General features: G+C 38.8%; 2 protein-coding genes across 5 annotated transcripts in view; one reads left to right on the forward strand and one right to left on the reverse strand.

Moving 5' to 3' along the window:
• The window catches only part of TMEM204 (transmembrane protein 204), a 30354-nt gene extending 24953 nt beyond the window's left edge, over positions 1-5401 (forward strand). Inside the window, exon 3 of the mRNA XM_032985922.1 lies at positions 3670-5401. Coding sequence (XP_032841813.1) covers positions 3670-3914 — 245 coding nt within the window. The 3' untranslated portion in view covers positions 3915-5401. The remainder of the gene's footprint in view (positions 1-3669) is intronic.
• Positions 1-14845, reverse strand: part of IFT140 (intraflagellar transport 140) — a 100366-nt gene that overhangs the window by 50208 nt on the left and 35313 nt on the right. For 2 of the 4 annotated variants that reach the window (XM_042798950.1, XM_042798949.1), the window contains exons 14-18: positions 13887-14004; positions 13311-13438; positions 10640-10790; positions 7476-7607; positions 6165-6361 (exon numbers count right to left, since the gene is read on the reverse strand). In XM_042798950.1, the coding sequence (XP_042654884.1) occupies positions 6165-6361; positions 7476-7607; positions 10640-10790; positions 13311-13438; positions 13887-14004 (726 nt within the window). The remainder of the gene's footprint in view (positions 1-6164; positions 6362-7475; positions 7608-10639; positions 10791-13310; positions 13439-13886; positions 14005-14845) is intronic. The other 2 variants (XM_042798952.1, XM_042798951.1) reach the window with 1 other exon arrangement.

Raw genomic sequence — 14845 nt, forward strand, 5'->3', positions numbered from 1 at the left:
AAGCACCAGTCACAATTCAGTAACTAGAAATGAAGCTGCAGGACATGACATAGCATCATAGTTACCATAGTTACTCTGTGTAACTGGTGGTCCTGAACCTAGCTCCCTCTGCCAAGACAGCCTCAAATAATGCAAGACAGTGTAAAGTGGACTGTTGTTAATATTTATAACTGTCCCTCAGAGGTACCTGCAGGTGGTCACTGGTACAAACAGCTTAGGTTCAAAGTTCTTCCGCTTAAGGTTCTATGATTTGCTTCATACATTTTTAAAATCGATTTAATGTTTTTTTGATTACCTGTGAAAGTATGTGAACTAGAAGAGAGTTCTGAAAGAAAAACTGAAAAGAAAAACTGACCACACAAAGTTTTGGCATGTGCCAGACTCATCAGTAAGATGGGCCTCTTGATTTGTACCTCAATACTCAATACCCCCCTTCCTGCAAATTTTATATCAGAAGGAAAAGAAACAGGTACACAGCTTGGCTGCAGGAGGTGCAAGCAATCTCCCTTTCTCTCAGTTTCCTACTTTTATGAGAAAATGAGTATCTATCATTCTTTGAAAAGTGCACTGCAACCTGTAGAAAAGCAAAGCACTATCAGTGTTTATCTGCATTATAAGACCTAAAGACCTCAAATGTAGATGTAGAGATACACATTCTCTATAAGCACATTACAGCTAGCATGCTCTGCTCCTGAAGTCCTGAAATACAATCAAAACACAGGAGAAATGAAGCTTTATCATCTTGGTTCCACAGATGGGGAAGCAAGCCATCTCAGAGGAGAGTTTAAAAAAACTGATGTATTCCACAATACAGGACCTGATCTCCTCCTCTCTTCTCTAGCATGTGTCTCAGGACAAACTGAACTCAGAGAATGACACTGGAAATGAGGGAAAACTATTTTGTTTCCCAGCTCTATTGCAATCTTTTTGTATGCTATTACTGCTAACAATAGAGAAATAGACTCGAGTCGTACAAGACCCAGATAATACCAAACAGCGAAGTAATGAGAATTCAAATGCAAGTCAGGTAAACATCACAGAAAAGGAGGAGCACAATTAACTGTGGCTTTTGGGATAAAAGTAGTGTTCTGTGAATGCTGAAAAAACATGTACAAACTTCAGTGAGGATTTTGAATGCACAAGGAGAGAACTTTCCCACCTTCACGTGGTGATGAGCTAAGCATATGAATATACAGAAAAATTAACTACTTTAAAGACAGATGATTTGCCTTCAACAGTCCATCCAGGGAGGTAGATAACACCTGCCTGGCTTCAGGAGACCGGGATTTTAAAAAGCATGCATAATCTGATACAAGGTGTGTCATCCAATGGTGATTACTGAAAAAAATTAAGATTCAAGTGTAATTTGTCAAAAGCACAACTTCACCATTTTTCTACCTCAACCGTAACTCAGTATTTTTTTGAACAGGAGTTGAGAAGCAACTTTAAAACCTGTATATTTTGAAATAATGCTAGATGACCACCTATGTATTGGGATCCCATCTCCAGCTTGGCTAACATCAAAATGGCCTCCTAAGTAAGCCCACAGACTCAATTTGGGAGTGCTAGCAAAATACTGTACAGATCAGTGATTTCTGCAACTCAGTTAAGTCAGTGTGCTCCATGTGGCCACATTTTTCACATATGAAACTTGTTCATTTATAACTAAGCTGAACCGTTAACGAGTAGACCTACTGACAAAAACAAGGAGTTATTAATTGCTGTTCTTACAACTGACTCGACATCCTAAAACCCATCCAGAGTACATTACACTTTTTTCACAGCAAAGGTTACTGCAGAGTGGCAAAAGAGCAGGAAAAAGCTACTCCTCCTCTAAGAACCTATTTCCTCCTCGTATATCCTAAGGAAGAGAAGCCTCACTTCAAATCCTCCTTGGTACATGCCACCTGTGGGACAGTGCTACTTCAGGAGGAGAAGGTGTAGGAAACAACTGAGTTACAAACCACCTTCTAGGTAGATAAAAGAGATCTGAGGATGCTAGATGTCTCCTGAATTAGTACTCATTCATTACTTGTTTTATTAGGAAGGGGATTCAGCCTTCACATTGTTGACTCTCAGAATAGTAAAAGTATCACACCTACTTAAGTAGTGATTGATTGATTGATTTTTTCTCCTATTTTTATTTAATTTCCCTTCTCATTTTTTTTTTATCTGTATATAATTTGCGTCTTTTCCATCTTCACTGCATTACTAGTACTCTTTCTGCAAAGAAACTTGACACATTGCATATTCAGGATGTGCTCTTTCATGGAAAACCAAGGACCAGAGCCAGGTGTCACACCATTTTAGAGCATTGCCATGTATCTGTGGCAACACTGTTTGCAAGCAGCATGGCTAACTGAGAAAAGAGCATGCAGCCACTGGGATTTACTTGCTCTTGACATGTCCTTGCTCATGAATTTAGGAAGATGGTATCTAGAAACCCTCTGGCTGTTTATGGGCCTTTGTTTATTCTAGTCTTCCTTCATGAAGGTGTCCTTTTGTCAGTGATAGTTCTTGTGTTATGGTGGTGGTTAAAGAAGTGCGTAAGAGAACAAAGAGAAAACCTTTTTTCGGTTAGTGAGACCTATTTGCCTCTTTCTAGATTTGTTTCAGTCTAATCGCATGTATAAATTACTTCTCTTAAAAAGCTGAAAAGTAGTCTTATTTGAGAACAGGGACAGAAGGAGAGACCAATACAATAAACAGAGGGCAGAAAAGTAATTGTGTGTTTATCAATGCATTCTTCAGGGAAAGGGCAGTCTTAGTAACAGAAAAAAGTAGGAGTCAAGGAATACAGATTCTGCCCCTTTTTCTAATATAGACCTCTTTCATGACTAGAAAAGTCATCCCACCTCATCTCTGAAACATTACTATTTATCAGTGGCATCTAACAAAAAGAATGTGGAAAATACTTTTTTCAGTTTTTTTGCAAATCACATTGTGACATGCAGATAGAAATGCTAGACAAGTGCAGTGTTATCACTCTAATATTATCTACCTTTTAGGGAACTTACTACTGTGCTTAAGGTTAGGAAGGGAGTGGAAACCTTGCCTTTGATAGTTTCTGGAGGCATGATATTAGTCCCGAATCATAACATTTTTTTCCAGCATAGAAAAAGTAGGACCATAAAGTCCCATTTATTTCACCTTCCTTTTTTTTTTAAGCTTCTGTACATTTTTTTTATTATTTCTGTAAGATATTTAGCCATTCATCACCTTTGCAGTTTACCATAGTGTTCTGCTTTAAATAAACATTTTAAAATTTCAGAATAAGTGTACCATATTCTGAATTAAAGATTTTCATTATTATTATTATTATCATTAATATACCAGTTTTCTGTGTTGGCAGTGGTAATAAGAAAGAGGACATCTGTGTAAGTGAGACAAGAGGATGGGGAAAAAAACACAATGTGAAATACAGCTAAGTGGGAGTAAGAAATTGAAATCAGAGTGAACAGATTTAAACCTCACATTGAGACTCTATTTCAGGCACCCAGTCTTTGCATATATCATCATGCCCAAATATGCTTTCAAGAACACATACAGCACATCACAATAGGCATGGAAAGGCTTTACAGACTCACGAATGTTGGCTTAATGCATCCTGCCACTACAGAAATTCAAGCGAATAACTCAATAAAAATATTTCTCACATTCTCCTTGCAGGTTTTGTTCTGGTTATCGGATTGGTGACTTTCTATCGCATCGGACCATACACCAACCTTTCTTGGTCTTGCTATCTGAACATTGGAGCCTGTCTTTTGGCCACACTGGCAGCTGCCATTCTCATATGGAACATCCTTCACAGGCGTGAGGACTGCATGGCGCCCCGGGTCATTGTCATTAGCCGCACCCTGACCGCTCGGTTTCGCCGTGGCCTGGAAAACGACTACGTTGAGTCACCGTGCTGAAAGAGTGGACTTGAAAGGGGAAAGATCTCCAAGGAGATCTGCATTGGAGTTGTTTTCTATAAATATATGCTATAATTTAAAACTAAGGGATGAAAGACATCACAAAGCTCACTCTTGTGGGCAGAGGCCCTCAATTATTATTTGGATGGGCTCCGTCTATATACATATGTATAAAACACATAATTTTATATATATTATATTATATTGCCCTCTCCCTTTGCTGTACAGCACAGAATGTTGGATTGTCAGAATCCTGACAGAGCATCACAGCTACATGTCAGCTGTAGCAGACACAGAGTGTATGCAATGAGAATATAGAAAAGAGGTAACCAAACACATTTTTTCTGTCTGCATAAAGTTATCCTACTCCATAATAATATTGTAAAAAGCTATAGAAGACCAGTGACAATAGCTTTGGAGTTAACAGGCAATCTGAGAAAGCAGAAAACTCACTACAGAATAAGTGATGATTTTAACAGCTGTTTAAATTTCATGAATCTTTAGTCCTTCCATCCACCTCTCTTCAAGGAACTTCTCATTGGCTGCAACACCTGCTCCCCAGCCACAGCACAGCCCAGGCAGTAGAAAGCAAAAGCACCTCTAACCATTCCAATTGTAAAGCAAGGGAATGCAGAAGAATTAAGTTGCATTTTTTCAGACACTTCTTTTGTATCCTGAGACAAAGGTTTGGGTTTATCCTATAGGTAACCAAACATGCCATTAAAAATGAAAAGTGTATGCATCTAGAATAGGCCATACATGTTGCTGAAAAATCTACTTCAGTGTTACAATGAGGGCAAATATCTACAGAAGAAGGTTACCCTGGCTCCCTAATGATCAGAGATACTATTAATTTACATTATTGGAAACGATTACTAAGAACAGATATTTCAGCCCAAATTAATTTCTTTTCTTCCCACCTTGCTTTAACATTTGCTGTGACATTTTCATATTAGAGTGCTACGTCAGGACAACCACCTCTGCCCAGCAATGCTCAGAGGCACATAACACAGTGAATATTGGAGAATTTAACTGCTACTCAAGCACCCAAATTGGAGAATAAGACACATATACAGGACTTAAGCATGAGATTTAAAAAAGACCTGCCTGGTAACTTAATATGGTAATGAAATAAAAATAATTAGTACCTTTGGAATTAGGCATAATATTTATAAGCCTGACCTGGAGAAGCACATGGGCTCAGAAATGTCATGTGCATGTAACTTTCAGGAATAAAAACAACAGGTCAAAAACTATTATGCAGAAATACTTAGGGTACAGGAACTAGAGGCAATGACAATGTTTAAAAACTCTAAGGATGCTACTCTGAGCACAGTTACTGATAGGTTTGAAGGACCACAAACTATGAATACTACAAATTCTTTAGGACTGTTGTGTCGCTCCCAGCTGAGTACACTGCTTTTCTTCTTCATCATTATTTCCACCATACTTTTCCACATTTCATTAAAATGTGATCATCAAGCTGGCTCTTGAGTTCTGTTCTGCATTCAGCTCCAATATAATAAGAAACTCAACCCCAACTGCTGCTCTGCACCATGTTCAAAGTGAGCAACACTCTGCAGAGAGAGATGCTCTAGAACAACTGCATTGTTCTAGACTATTAGGGTAGAATACCATAAAGCTGACAAAGAGTTTCTTCTAGCAGTAGGTTTGTAAAAACCAACTAAGATTTGTATTCATTTGCCTGCATTACTTTCTGGAAAATGTTTTCCAGAAATGATATGCTATGTTTCATTGCAGGGTTTTTTAAAAATAAAATATTGGAATATTTAAAAGACATTATTATATTTCTTCTAATATTGCAATATCCATATTATAATAATGTACATTTAAATTTTAAAATCAGCTATGTGGTCAGTAAATTTGTAATACTCAGTATTACTGTGATTATTTTAGATGTATAAATAAAGTTGTGAATGTTCATTTTCTTCTAGTAATAACATGAGATTTTTGCCATTCAGAGACAGAATAAGGTCACTTATTACCAATCACTTTTTCCCATTTAGTAAAAAAGAATCCACAGAGCTTGCAATGTCTTGTAGACAAAGAATAAGCAGAGAATACATTAGAAGGTCTGTAAGATAAAGATATTTCATCTTGTTAAAAATGAAAGGGAGAATGAAATCAGAAAGGAAAAATGTAAGGAGAATTTTGAAGGATCAAAACTTCATACAAATTTTTAATGAAAATAAACTGTACCCATAAATAAATACATACAAATACTTATACCTTTTTATCAGCTTGATGGATTTGAAGGCCTCATCCATATCTCCAGCAGTCAGATAGAAGCTGAAGTTCAGCACGGCATCCCGAGTAGTCTTATCGCAGTCTCCTAATCCAATGAAATCTTTCATGGGTCTTCTCGCAACCATCTGAGAGACCTTTATTGAGCTAGACTCTGCTTGTCCTTTCTCAGCTTCTCCCAGCTAAAATGAGAATGTTACAATTTAGGTATCAAGTAGGTTTAAACTTACTCCTTTGTACATGGAATTAATTACATTATTTCTACTACAGTCCAAGTTTTCTGTTTCTGCAGAATCATGATCAATAGTGACAACAGCTGCAATGTTTCAGAATTTCCTAGAAAATGCCCAAAAATATGGAACATCATAGAAGAACTCAGCATACCATAATGAACAATCACAATATGTCAATGATAGTTTGGAGACTGGTAAAATATCACAGAAGAGGCAACATCCTATTATCATAACTACTTTTACATGTATTATTAATTATTGCTACAATAGCAACTACTATTTTAAGCCCCCAGATTTCTGGAGATTTCAGATAAACATTTCTCTAAGGTTAGTCTCTTCTCAAAAATGAGTCTGCTGTTCTGAAAGTTAACTATGTAGATCTAATTCTTTTATTCCTGCCTTCATATGAGGCTTTCATAAGTACTGCGTATTTATACTACTAAAGCTCAGATTCAAACCCTTCCCCATGCAATTGGCAGCTCTGGAGCCTCTGGAGCTTCAGTGATACTTTCACCAGTCACTGAAAGGCAGCTCAAAGCAATTTAACCATTAGTCAGAAAAAGAATAAAGTCAGTCATCAGTATCCAGTGATCTGTCTAGAATATAACGAGGAAATTTTCACAAGCCAAACACAGTGGAAGATCATCTGAGTCATGAAGGACACCAAATTTCACATATACTCTACCCCAATTGTATAGTTAGATAACAAAATATTAAGGTTTACAGAAGCCAATTAAAAAACAGTATTATATTATTATACAACGAAAGTACTAGATACAGTAAAAGACAGAAATCAAAAGTGCAAATGTATTTGACTACAATTTGGGGAATTTCTGGAACCAGGACAGAAAAGACATTATAATGAATATGGAGAAACTCCAGAACAAAATTTAGTCAAAACAGACGTGTTGCATCAACTCTATTTGCTACATTTAAAGCAGACTCTGTTCATATACTAAATTACATTTCCAATTTCCCAGACTCAGTTTGGTTAAATTTGATCCCTATGCAGTGAAAAATCTGAATTTATGAGAAGGGGAGGAACTGTGAAAGATTTCCGCACCTTTTTTGCAAAGTAATAATGTGGTACCTCTATGCCCAGAAGAACCTGGTAGGATGAAGGTAATGGAAAGCTGTCCTGAAGCAAAAGGCCATGCTCTTCAGTAGTGAAGAATGATATAATCCAAACACCCATCTGGAAAAGGAAGCAAAGCACTGTTTTGGTTTTATGCTGCAATATCCTTCTTCCATTTTGTTTTTATTTTCCATATTCACTTGGCAGAACCTCCTCTTGAAAATAATATGACATATATATTCACAAGCACACACCTGCTGGAGAGGGCAGAGCTGCATGCTTCCTCCCTATCGTAAGTAGCCAACAACTCATTCTACATTACAGACTGTTCCTACTGCAAAGGGACCTCTGCCTTTCAAGAACCAACTTCACCGACCATACAGAGCAAAGTCCCTGGCCTCAGACTGCTATTCTAGAAGTCTCTCTAACAGATCTGACTCAGATCAAAGAAATACACCTAACTGTTTTCAACAATTATTTTTTTTAAACTATATTATTTCTATTATAATTTCAGCAGCTCGATGATTGAGTTCCCAAGGAATATACCTGCCACTTAAAAATAGTTACAGCTTAAATATTGGCCTGACTCCAGTCAAAATGAAGCATTTATTTCCAACTAAAGTTAATCAGACTTCTCATTTCTTAAAGGCACACCATTAAACGTTCTGTTGAATAAGGGCCAAAAAGTAAGTTGCATTCCTTTTATATCTTTTTATTTTTCAACTTTATGTAGAAGCCAAACATTTTTACTTGTTTATGTTAAGACTGTTAGGTTGAAGTGTTATTCTCTTTGCTAGAAGGCTCTAGAAATGTCTTTTGAGACATCCTTACTCCATTCCTCATTTCTACCTTGATCTTCCCATGATTTTCCTAAAGTAATTTTAAAAAAACAATAGAAACAAAGTGCTCTCTGTCTCTAGTTGGAAGAGGCTTAACTTAAACCATGAACAAATCAGAAAACTTTAAATCAACATGCACATTTCAAATTAATGGAATATTTATGAAGGACAGGCAGTTCTATACAGACAAAATGGTAGGCACCACTACCAGCACATTAGCAGGGGAAGCAGGGAAGAATTGCTGACCTGATGAAAGAAATATTTGATTAGACCATTTGTGATCAATAAGAATGAAATATATTTTCTAATGTAAAAAAGACCATAAAAAAAAACTTAGGAAGTACCATTCTTGGACATCAAGCCATTGACCACAGCTCTTTACTGCGACCATCCAGCCAATTCCTTCTCTACCAGGTGATCCATCTGGCAAGTCCACGTCTCCAATTTAGAGACAAGGTTGTCATGCGGAACAGTGTCAGAAGCTTTGCACAAGTCCAGGTAGAAGATGTCAGTTGCTCTTCACTTATCCACCAGCGCTGTAACCCCATTGTAGAAGGCCACCAAATTCACTGGGCATGATTTGCCCTTAGCAAAGCCCTGTTGGCTGTCACCAATCACCTCCTTATTTTCCACGTGCCCTAGCATAGTTTCCAGGAGGATCTGCTCCATGATCTTGCCAGGCACAGAGACTGGAACTGTAGAGTGGCCTGTAGTTCCCTGGGTTTTCCCTTTTTCCCCTTTTAAAAATGAGGTTATGTTTTCCCTTTTGCAGTCAGTGGGAACCTCACCAGACTGCCACAACTCCTCAAATATGAAGGATAGTGGCTTATCCACTTCATCTGCCAGTTCCCTTGGGACCCACAGATACGTGTCATCAGGTCCCACGGACTTGTGCATCCTCAGATTCCTTAGATGGTCTGGAACCTGATCTCCTACAATGCGTGGTAAAATCAAGGGACTGTCCACTTCTTGTAAAAGATCCCATTAAACTGAGATTCGATAGATGATCAGTTACTGCAAAGTATTACTACAATAAACAGATATCTGTGATAAAAAATGCTACATTGGAGAACTATCCCAACAATCCCCAGGATCACTACAGACTGGGTGATAAGTGGATGGAGAGCAGCCCCAAGGAGAGGGACTTGGGGGTTACTGGTGGGTGAAAATCTGCCCGTGACCCCAGCACCATGCGCTCACAGCCCAGAACCCCCCCGTGCCCTGGGCTGCAGCCAGAGCAGGGGGGGCAGCAGGGCCAGGGAGGGGATTCTCCCCCTCTGCTCCGCTCTGGGGAGCCCCCCCTGCAGTGCTGGGGCCAGCTCGGGGGCCCCCAACAGCAGAAGGACCCGGAGCTGCTCGAGCGGGGCCAGAGGAGGCCACGAAGATGCTGGGGGGGCTGGAGCAGCTCCCCTGGGAGGCCGGGCTGAGAGAGTTGGGGGGGGTCAGCCTGGAGAAGAGAAGGCTCCGGGGAGCCCTTCGAGCGGCCTCCCAGGGCTTAAAGGGGGGACAGGAGAGGTGGGGAGGGACTCTGGATCGGGGGGTGGGGATAGGATGAGGGGTGATGGTTTAAAACCGAGAGGGGAGATTTAGATTAGATCTAAGGCAGAAATTGTTCCCTGTACAGGGGTGAGGCGCTGGCCCAGGGTGCCCAGAGCAGCTGTGGCTGCCCCCTCCCTGGAAGGGTTCAAGGCCAGGTTGGACGGGGCTGGGGGAAGGGGTCCCTGCCCGGGGCAGGGGGATGGGAGTGGATGACCTTTAAGATCTCTTCCAACTCGAACAATTTGATGATTCTATGAAAGATGTACAATGTCTGTCCAGCAAAGCAGGAGATGGTAAGAACTGGGTGAGAAGACCGTACTTCACTGCTCACTTTAACAGTAGGGTCTCTATTATTCTATCAAGTTAATTCTTGCTGCTAAAAATGGACACTTGCTGATATGAAATCAGCATTATTTTTTAAAAAATGAGAATACGTATCAAACCTCTAGATTATTAATTCACACATTAATATCACGTGAAAAACTGTAGTCCATATACAAGCTTGCATTGTGATCATCCTCAAAATTCTAGCATACATAAAGAAATCACCTCTTTTTCTTTGTCACTGTATTCAAGCTAGGGCTAAAACAGGAATACTAATGTGTAGTGACTGCCTGAAGCCACAGAGACCAAACACTGTTTCACTACTCATTTTTGTACAAGATAAAGTATACTACCTACTCCTGCATCCTTAGTGAAGGACCAATGATTTATTACTTGGACAGGGTTAAGTCCATTTAAAGAATAGTAAACAAACAAACAAAAAGACCATACTGTGCTCTCAGTCTGGTTTTCCTTCTGGTCTGGGGATTTTCTGTCTGTTTCAGGAATTGCTTCACATACAAAAAGTCTTGGTTCACTCTGGTCCCAGAAATGGCAAGCAGGGATGTGACTGTGCAACTCTGGATACTCCACAACAGACCTACTAAAAGACAACAAAAAAATGTAGAAAGGGAGACAACATAATTTCAGCCCATTTAGTGCACGAATGTAAATAAAGGACTAACCAAGGGCTAAATTTCAGATGATGATCAGTTGTTATCTATGCCAGTACCTCTGCATTGTAACATTAACCATATACATCTTTACATCTTCCTACTTCCTAACACTTGATCTGTGGCAATGCCACTTTTAACTTGTTCTCTATACATTAACCATGACTATAGGACATAAAGTATTTCAGTAGAAAAAAAAAAGCTGGTACTGCCACAAATACAAATAGGCATCCAAAATCTGCCCCCACTAAGATTATGCCCCACATAAATACCTGAACATCCTTCAGATGATCTGCCTTAGCGACTGCTATCAGTGTAGGTACTGTAACATGGGGACTATCTCAGCTCTATCTTCTTGTGGGTTTTACAACCTGCCCCAAGGTGCTTACTGACAGCACTGCTAGAAATGTCCAGCCAGGTTAAAAATAGCTTAAGTACACTGACATGCATTTAGATAAGCAGTAAAGTGAGAGTTTCTGGTACAAATGTCTCATGTTCAAATCCAGCTAAGCAGTGGTTATAAGAGATCACAACTAGACAATTGCGCTTAAACTGATAGGGAAAAAAAGTAAGAAATTAGTTTATATTCTCAGGCAACAGATCTCTCTCTACTGAGAGTTCAGCAGAGATCTGGGCATGCTGTGTGACTGATACTTTGAACTGCTGAACTTCTCAGTGCTGAGGGAAACTCCAGAGTTGCAGCTGAACCTGACCTGCAGCTGGGGGACTTCAGTCTCTAGATATGCCACAGTTCCTTCCCTTTCCTCATTACTGTGCTTGAACATCATACTGCATATGAAGAATTCCAAGGCACTGTGAAATAGCCCATTAAGCACAAGGACAACCCTTGCAGCCCTAGAAGAGCCACTCTGGCAGCAGTTTAAATAAGAAACATTTTACTGCCTCCTTCAGGCATTTAAATACTACTTCAGTGCCGGCCATGTTAAGACTCTAGACATGCAGAATCAGACTATTTTAGCAATGGCTCAGGATTCTTCTGAAGAAATACAAAATGTAAATAGGTGTCAAATTGTTTAAAAAGAGATAAACCAAAGATATCTTTAAAATATGTTTCTCATTTGATGTCACTACTGAAGGGTGGACTTCGTCGGGAGGACTGGAGTAGGTTTGGAAGGCAAATTAAGGGAGAGATTCAAAGGGACGCAGAAATACACAATGTGCTATCCATGCCCCTGAATTCAAAATAAATTACTCACAAGCTGAAAAACAGTATTTGTGTAAAAAAATTGGGAGTGTTTACATTCTGCCTCAGGAGAAGAGAGAGAAAGGGAAGAAGTGTAGATTATTATTATTTTCTGTTGAGCTTACTTATTCCAATTTTAAGACACTCTAAAATGAAGCACAGATAAATGGATTATTCACAACACCATCTAGTATTTAAATATGAGTGAAATAGCATTACTAGCTTGTGGTGGCCTCTGTTGGGCTACACAAGATACTACACGTAAAATAACCCTCATTATTGTGCTGTTTGCATAACTGATTTGCACTGTCCTTAGTTTTTTCTGGTTTCAGTAGTAACTAGAGTAAATCTTTTTTTGATTGTAATACCTATAGCAGATAGTTGCTAACAAGGAAAATCATCTTCTAATGCTGTTTTCTTCTTCAGAAAAATTATTGTAAAACAAGATGAGAATTTGTACCCTAACATTCCACTGTTCTTACATGACAGTTCCTAGTTCACTGCATTTTGCTGCCTTGCTACTAGGCTTTTTAATGTATTCGCCACAGAAGAGCTTGAATGAGAACAAAGCTGTCAGTTCTAAACAGACATTTCATGAGTTTTTACCCATACAAAACTATCCTGTATTGGACCTAAAAATTAACTTTTTTCCTTGGAGGAGCCTCAGAATGTCCTCTTTTCAGTTCCTACCCTGTACACTCTTAATGGAAGCATAGCTTTCCGAGATTCTTCAAGAGTTTTCTTTATTTTAAGATACAGATCCTGATTGCAGTCATATAATACTCATATAATACCTCTATGCATACTCCCCCAGCACCCAATCCTCCTCCCCTCAGAGACCTCCTGAGCCAGATATGGCTTCCACATATCTAATAACTCTCACTGCATTTCTCTCCTATGAACCTCCATGAACCCTTCCTTCATCATCCATAACTCCTTTGGCAAGGAATTCCTTAGCTCAGCTGCATGTTTTCTGAAGAACCACCTCCTCCTGCTTATTTTGAGCTTGCTTTCTGAAACCTTCATCTGACACTCCCTCGTTTACGTATTGGAAGAGACAGGGATGGAGGCTGGTTGACATACAATGCACCAGTTTTAATTAATTCTTTAGAAATAAAATAACTAAATTCATACAAGCTCCTACACAAAGACAGAGGAGTGTCATATTGAAATGCTGCCTGTCTTCATAGGGCAGATTCCTATCTTAAATCCGCAAGTAATACTTATCGAAATAAAAGCTTCTTACTTGCCAATGCCTTGTCTAGAAGAAAGCTTCTCTCTACTATTTCCCTGTTCAGCCTTGAAATCAAAGAGTGTAACTTTGTCCATTTCTACATCATAGAAACAGATCTTGGAATCAATGTTTCCGTCCACCTACAAGAAGGGAAAACAAAAGTTGCTGAAGCATGCAGTCAAAAGAAAAAAAAGGCATGTTTAGCTCATCTGATTTATGCTCTAAGTTTTGTTTACTGGTAATCACACAACAGTATTTGGAAGAAATATCAAAAAATTTCTTGCTGTTTTTCTATTCTAGCAAGTTAGCCTTTGATTTCTTTGAAATGCTACAAAGTAGCTTCAGTAATTAAAATATTGCTTCCTTTTCTGGGTTGTTCTCACCAAATGCACCAAACTTCAACATACCTTAATTTTAGTGTTTAGTTACATGCTTGGACATGACATTTCAAGGCCACATACACTGCACAGAAAATGTAGGTTTATTTCTGAGAAGTGAATCTTGTGTTTTCAGTAATCTTCTTGAACTGCACCAGTCTATTAACTGATGGTCAGGTCCTAGGGTGATAAACGAAGAGCTTTGCCTCACCTTGCTAACAAGGATGCTGACTTTATTGCCATTAGCATTGCACTTGACAGATGCAATGCTTCCAAGGCCAGGAAACAGCTCAGAGAAATTCTTGCTATTGCAGTGCACTTTTGCCTCTCTGTGGAAAGGAATACACTTAAATCATATTGTGGCAAGTAACTGGCAATACGTACCAGCCAAAACATTTTTCAAATTATGGGCAAGACTTTTAAAAACAAACTATTGCTACCTTATGACACCACTACCCCAGACTCCAGCTTCCTCTCCAGAGAACTGCTGCAATCTGCCTTTCTTTCAGGAAGAAGTTAATGAGACACTCTTTCTTCAATCAATCATCAAGAATAAACTTCAATCCTCCTACAGGATTCCCGAAACATATAGCAAGAACATCCTAACAGAATTTTTAATTTAGAGGTCTGGTTTTCCTACATAAGTTGAACAGTACCATGAATGTTGAATATAGCCCATCACATAAAAGTTCTGTGTATGGAAAACACACTGTGGAGCAGAAATAAAGAAATATAATTGAGGCATCATATTTATATTATATTACTGGTCACTATCCCTCTGTACCTAAGTTCCATAATACTGTATCATTCATATACTTAATACCCACCCTTCACCCCATCCCCCACCCCCTGCTTTTTTTATCTTGAAAGAATCTTACTGCTGGTATAGATACAAATCCAGCAATCATTCATCAACAGAGGACAAATCTCATGAATCTAAAGAATGTGACAGAAAGAAGTGACAGTAATTTAGAACCATAATATGATCCCATGAAAAAAACTTTGGTTCCGTAAAAATAACACTCTTAGGTTACATGTATAGACCTCTTATTTATTCTAAGCCAACTATGCTTGATTTGAAATTAGATAGTGCTATACTGTCATCATTTGAGAAGGAGTATTTTCATCACTAGCCACAAAAATTTAACATAGCATTCAGGAGTTAAGCTA

The sequence above is a fragment of the Tyto alba genome, unplaced genomic scaffold, assembly GCF_018691265.1.
Source record: "Tyto alba isolate M040663 unplaced genomic scaffold, T.alba_DEE_v4.0 Super-Scaffold_28, whole genome shotgun sequence".
Lineage (NCBI taxonomy): Eukaryota > Metazoa > Chordata > Aves > Strigiformes > Tytonidae > Tyto > Tyto alba.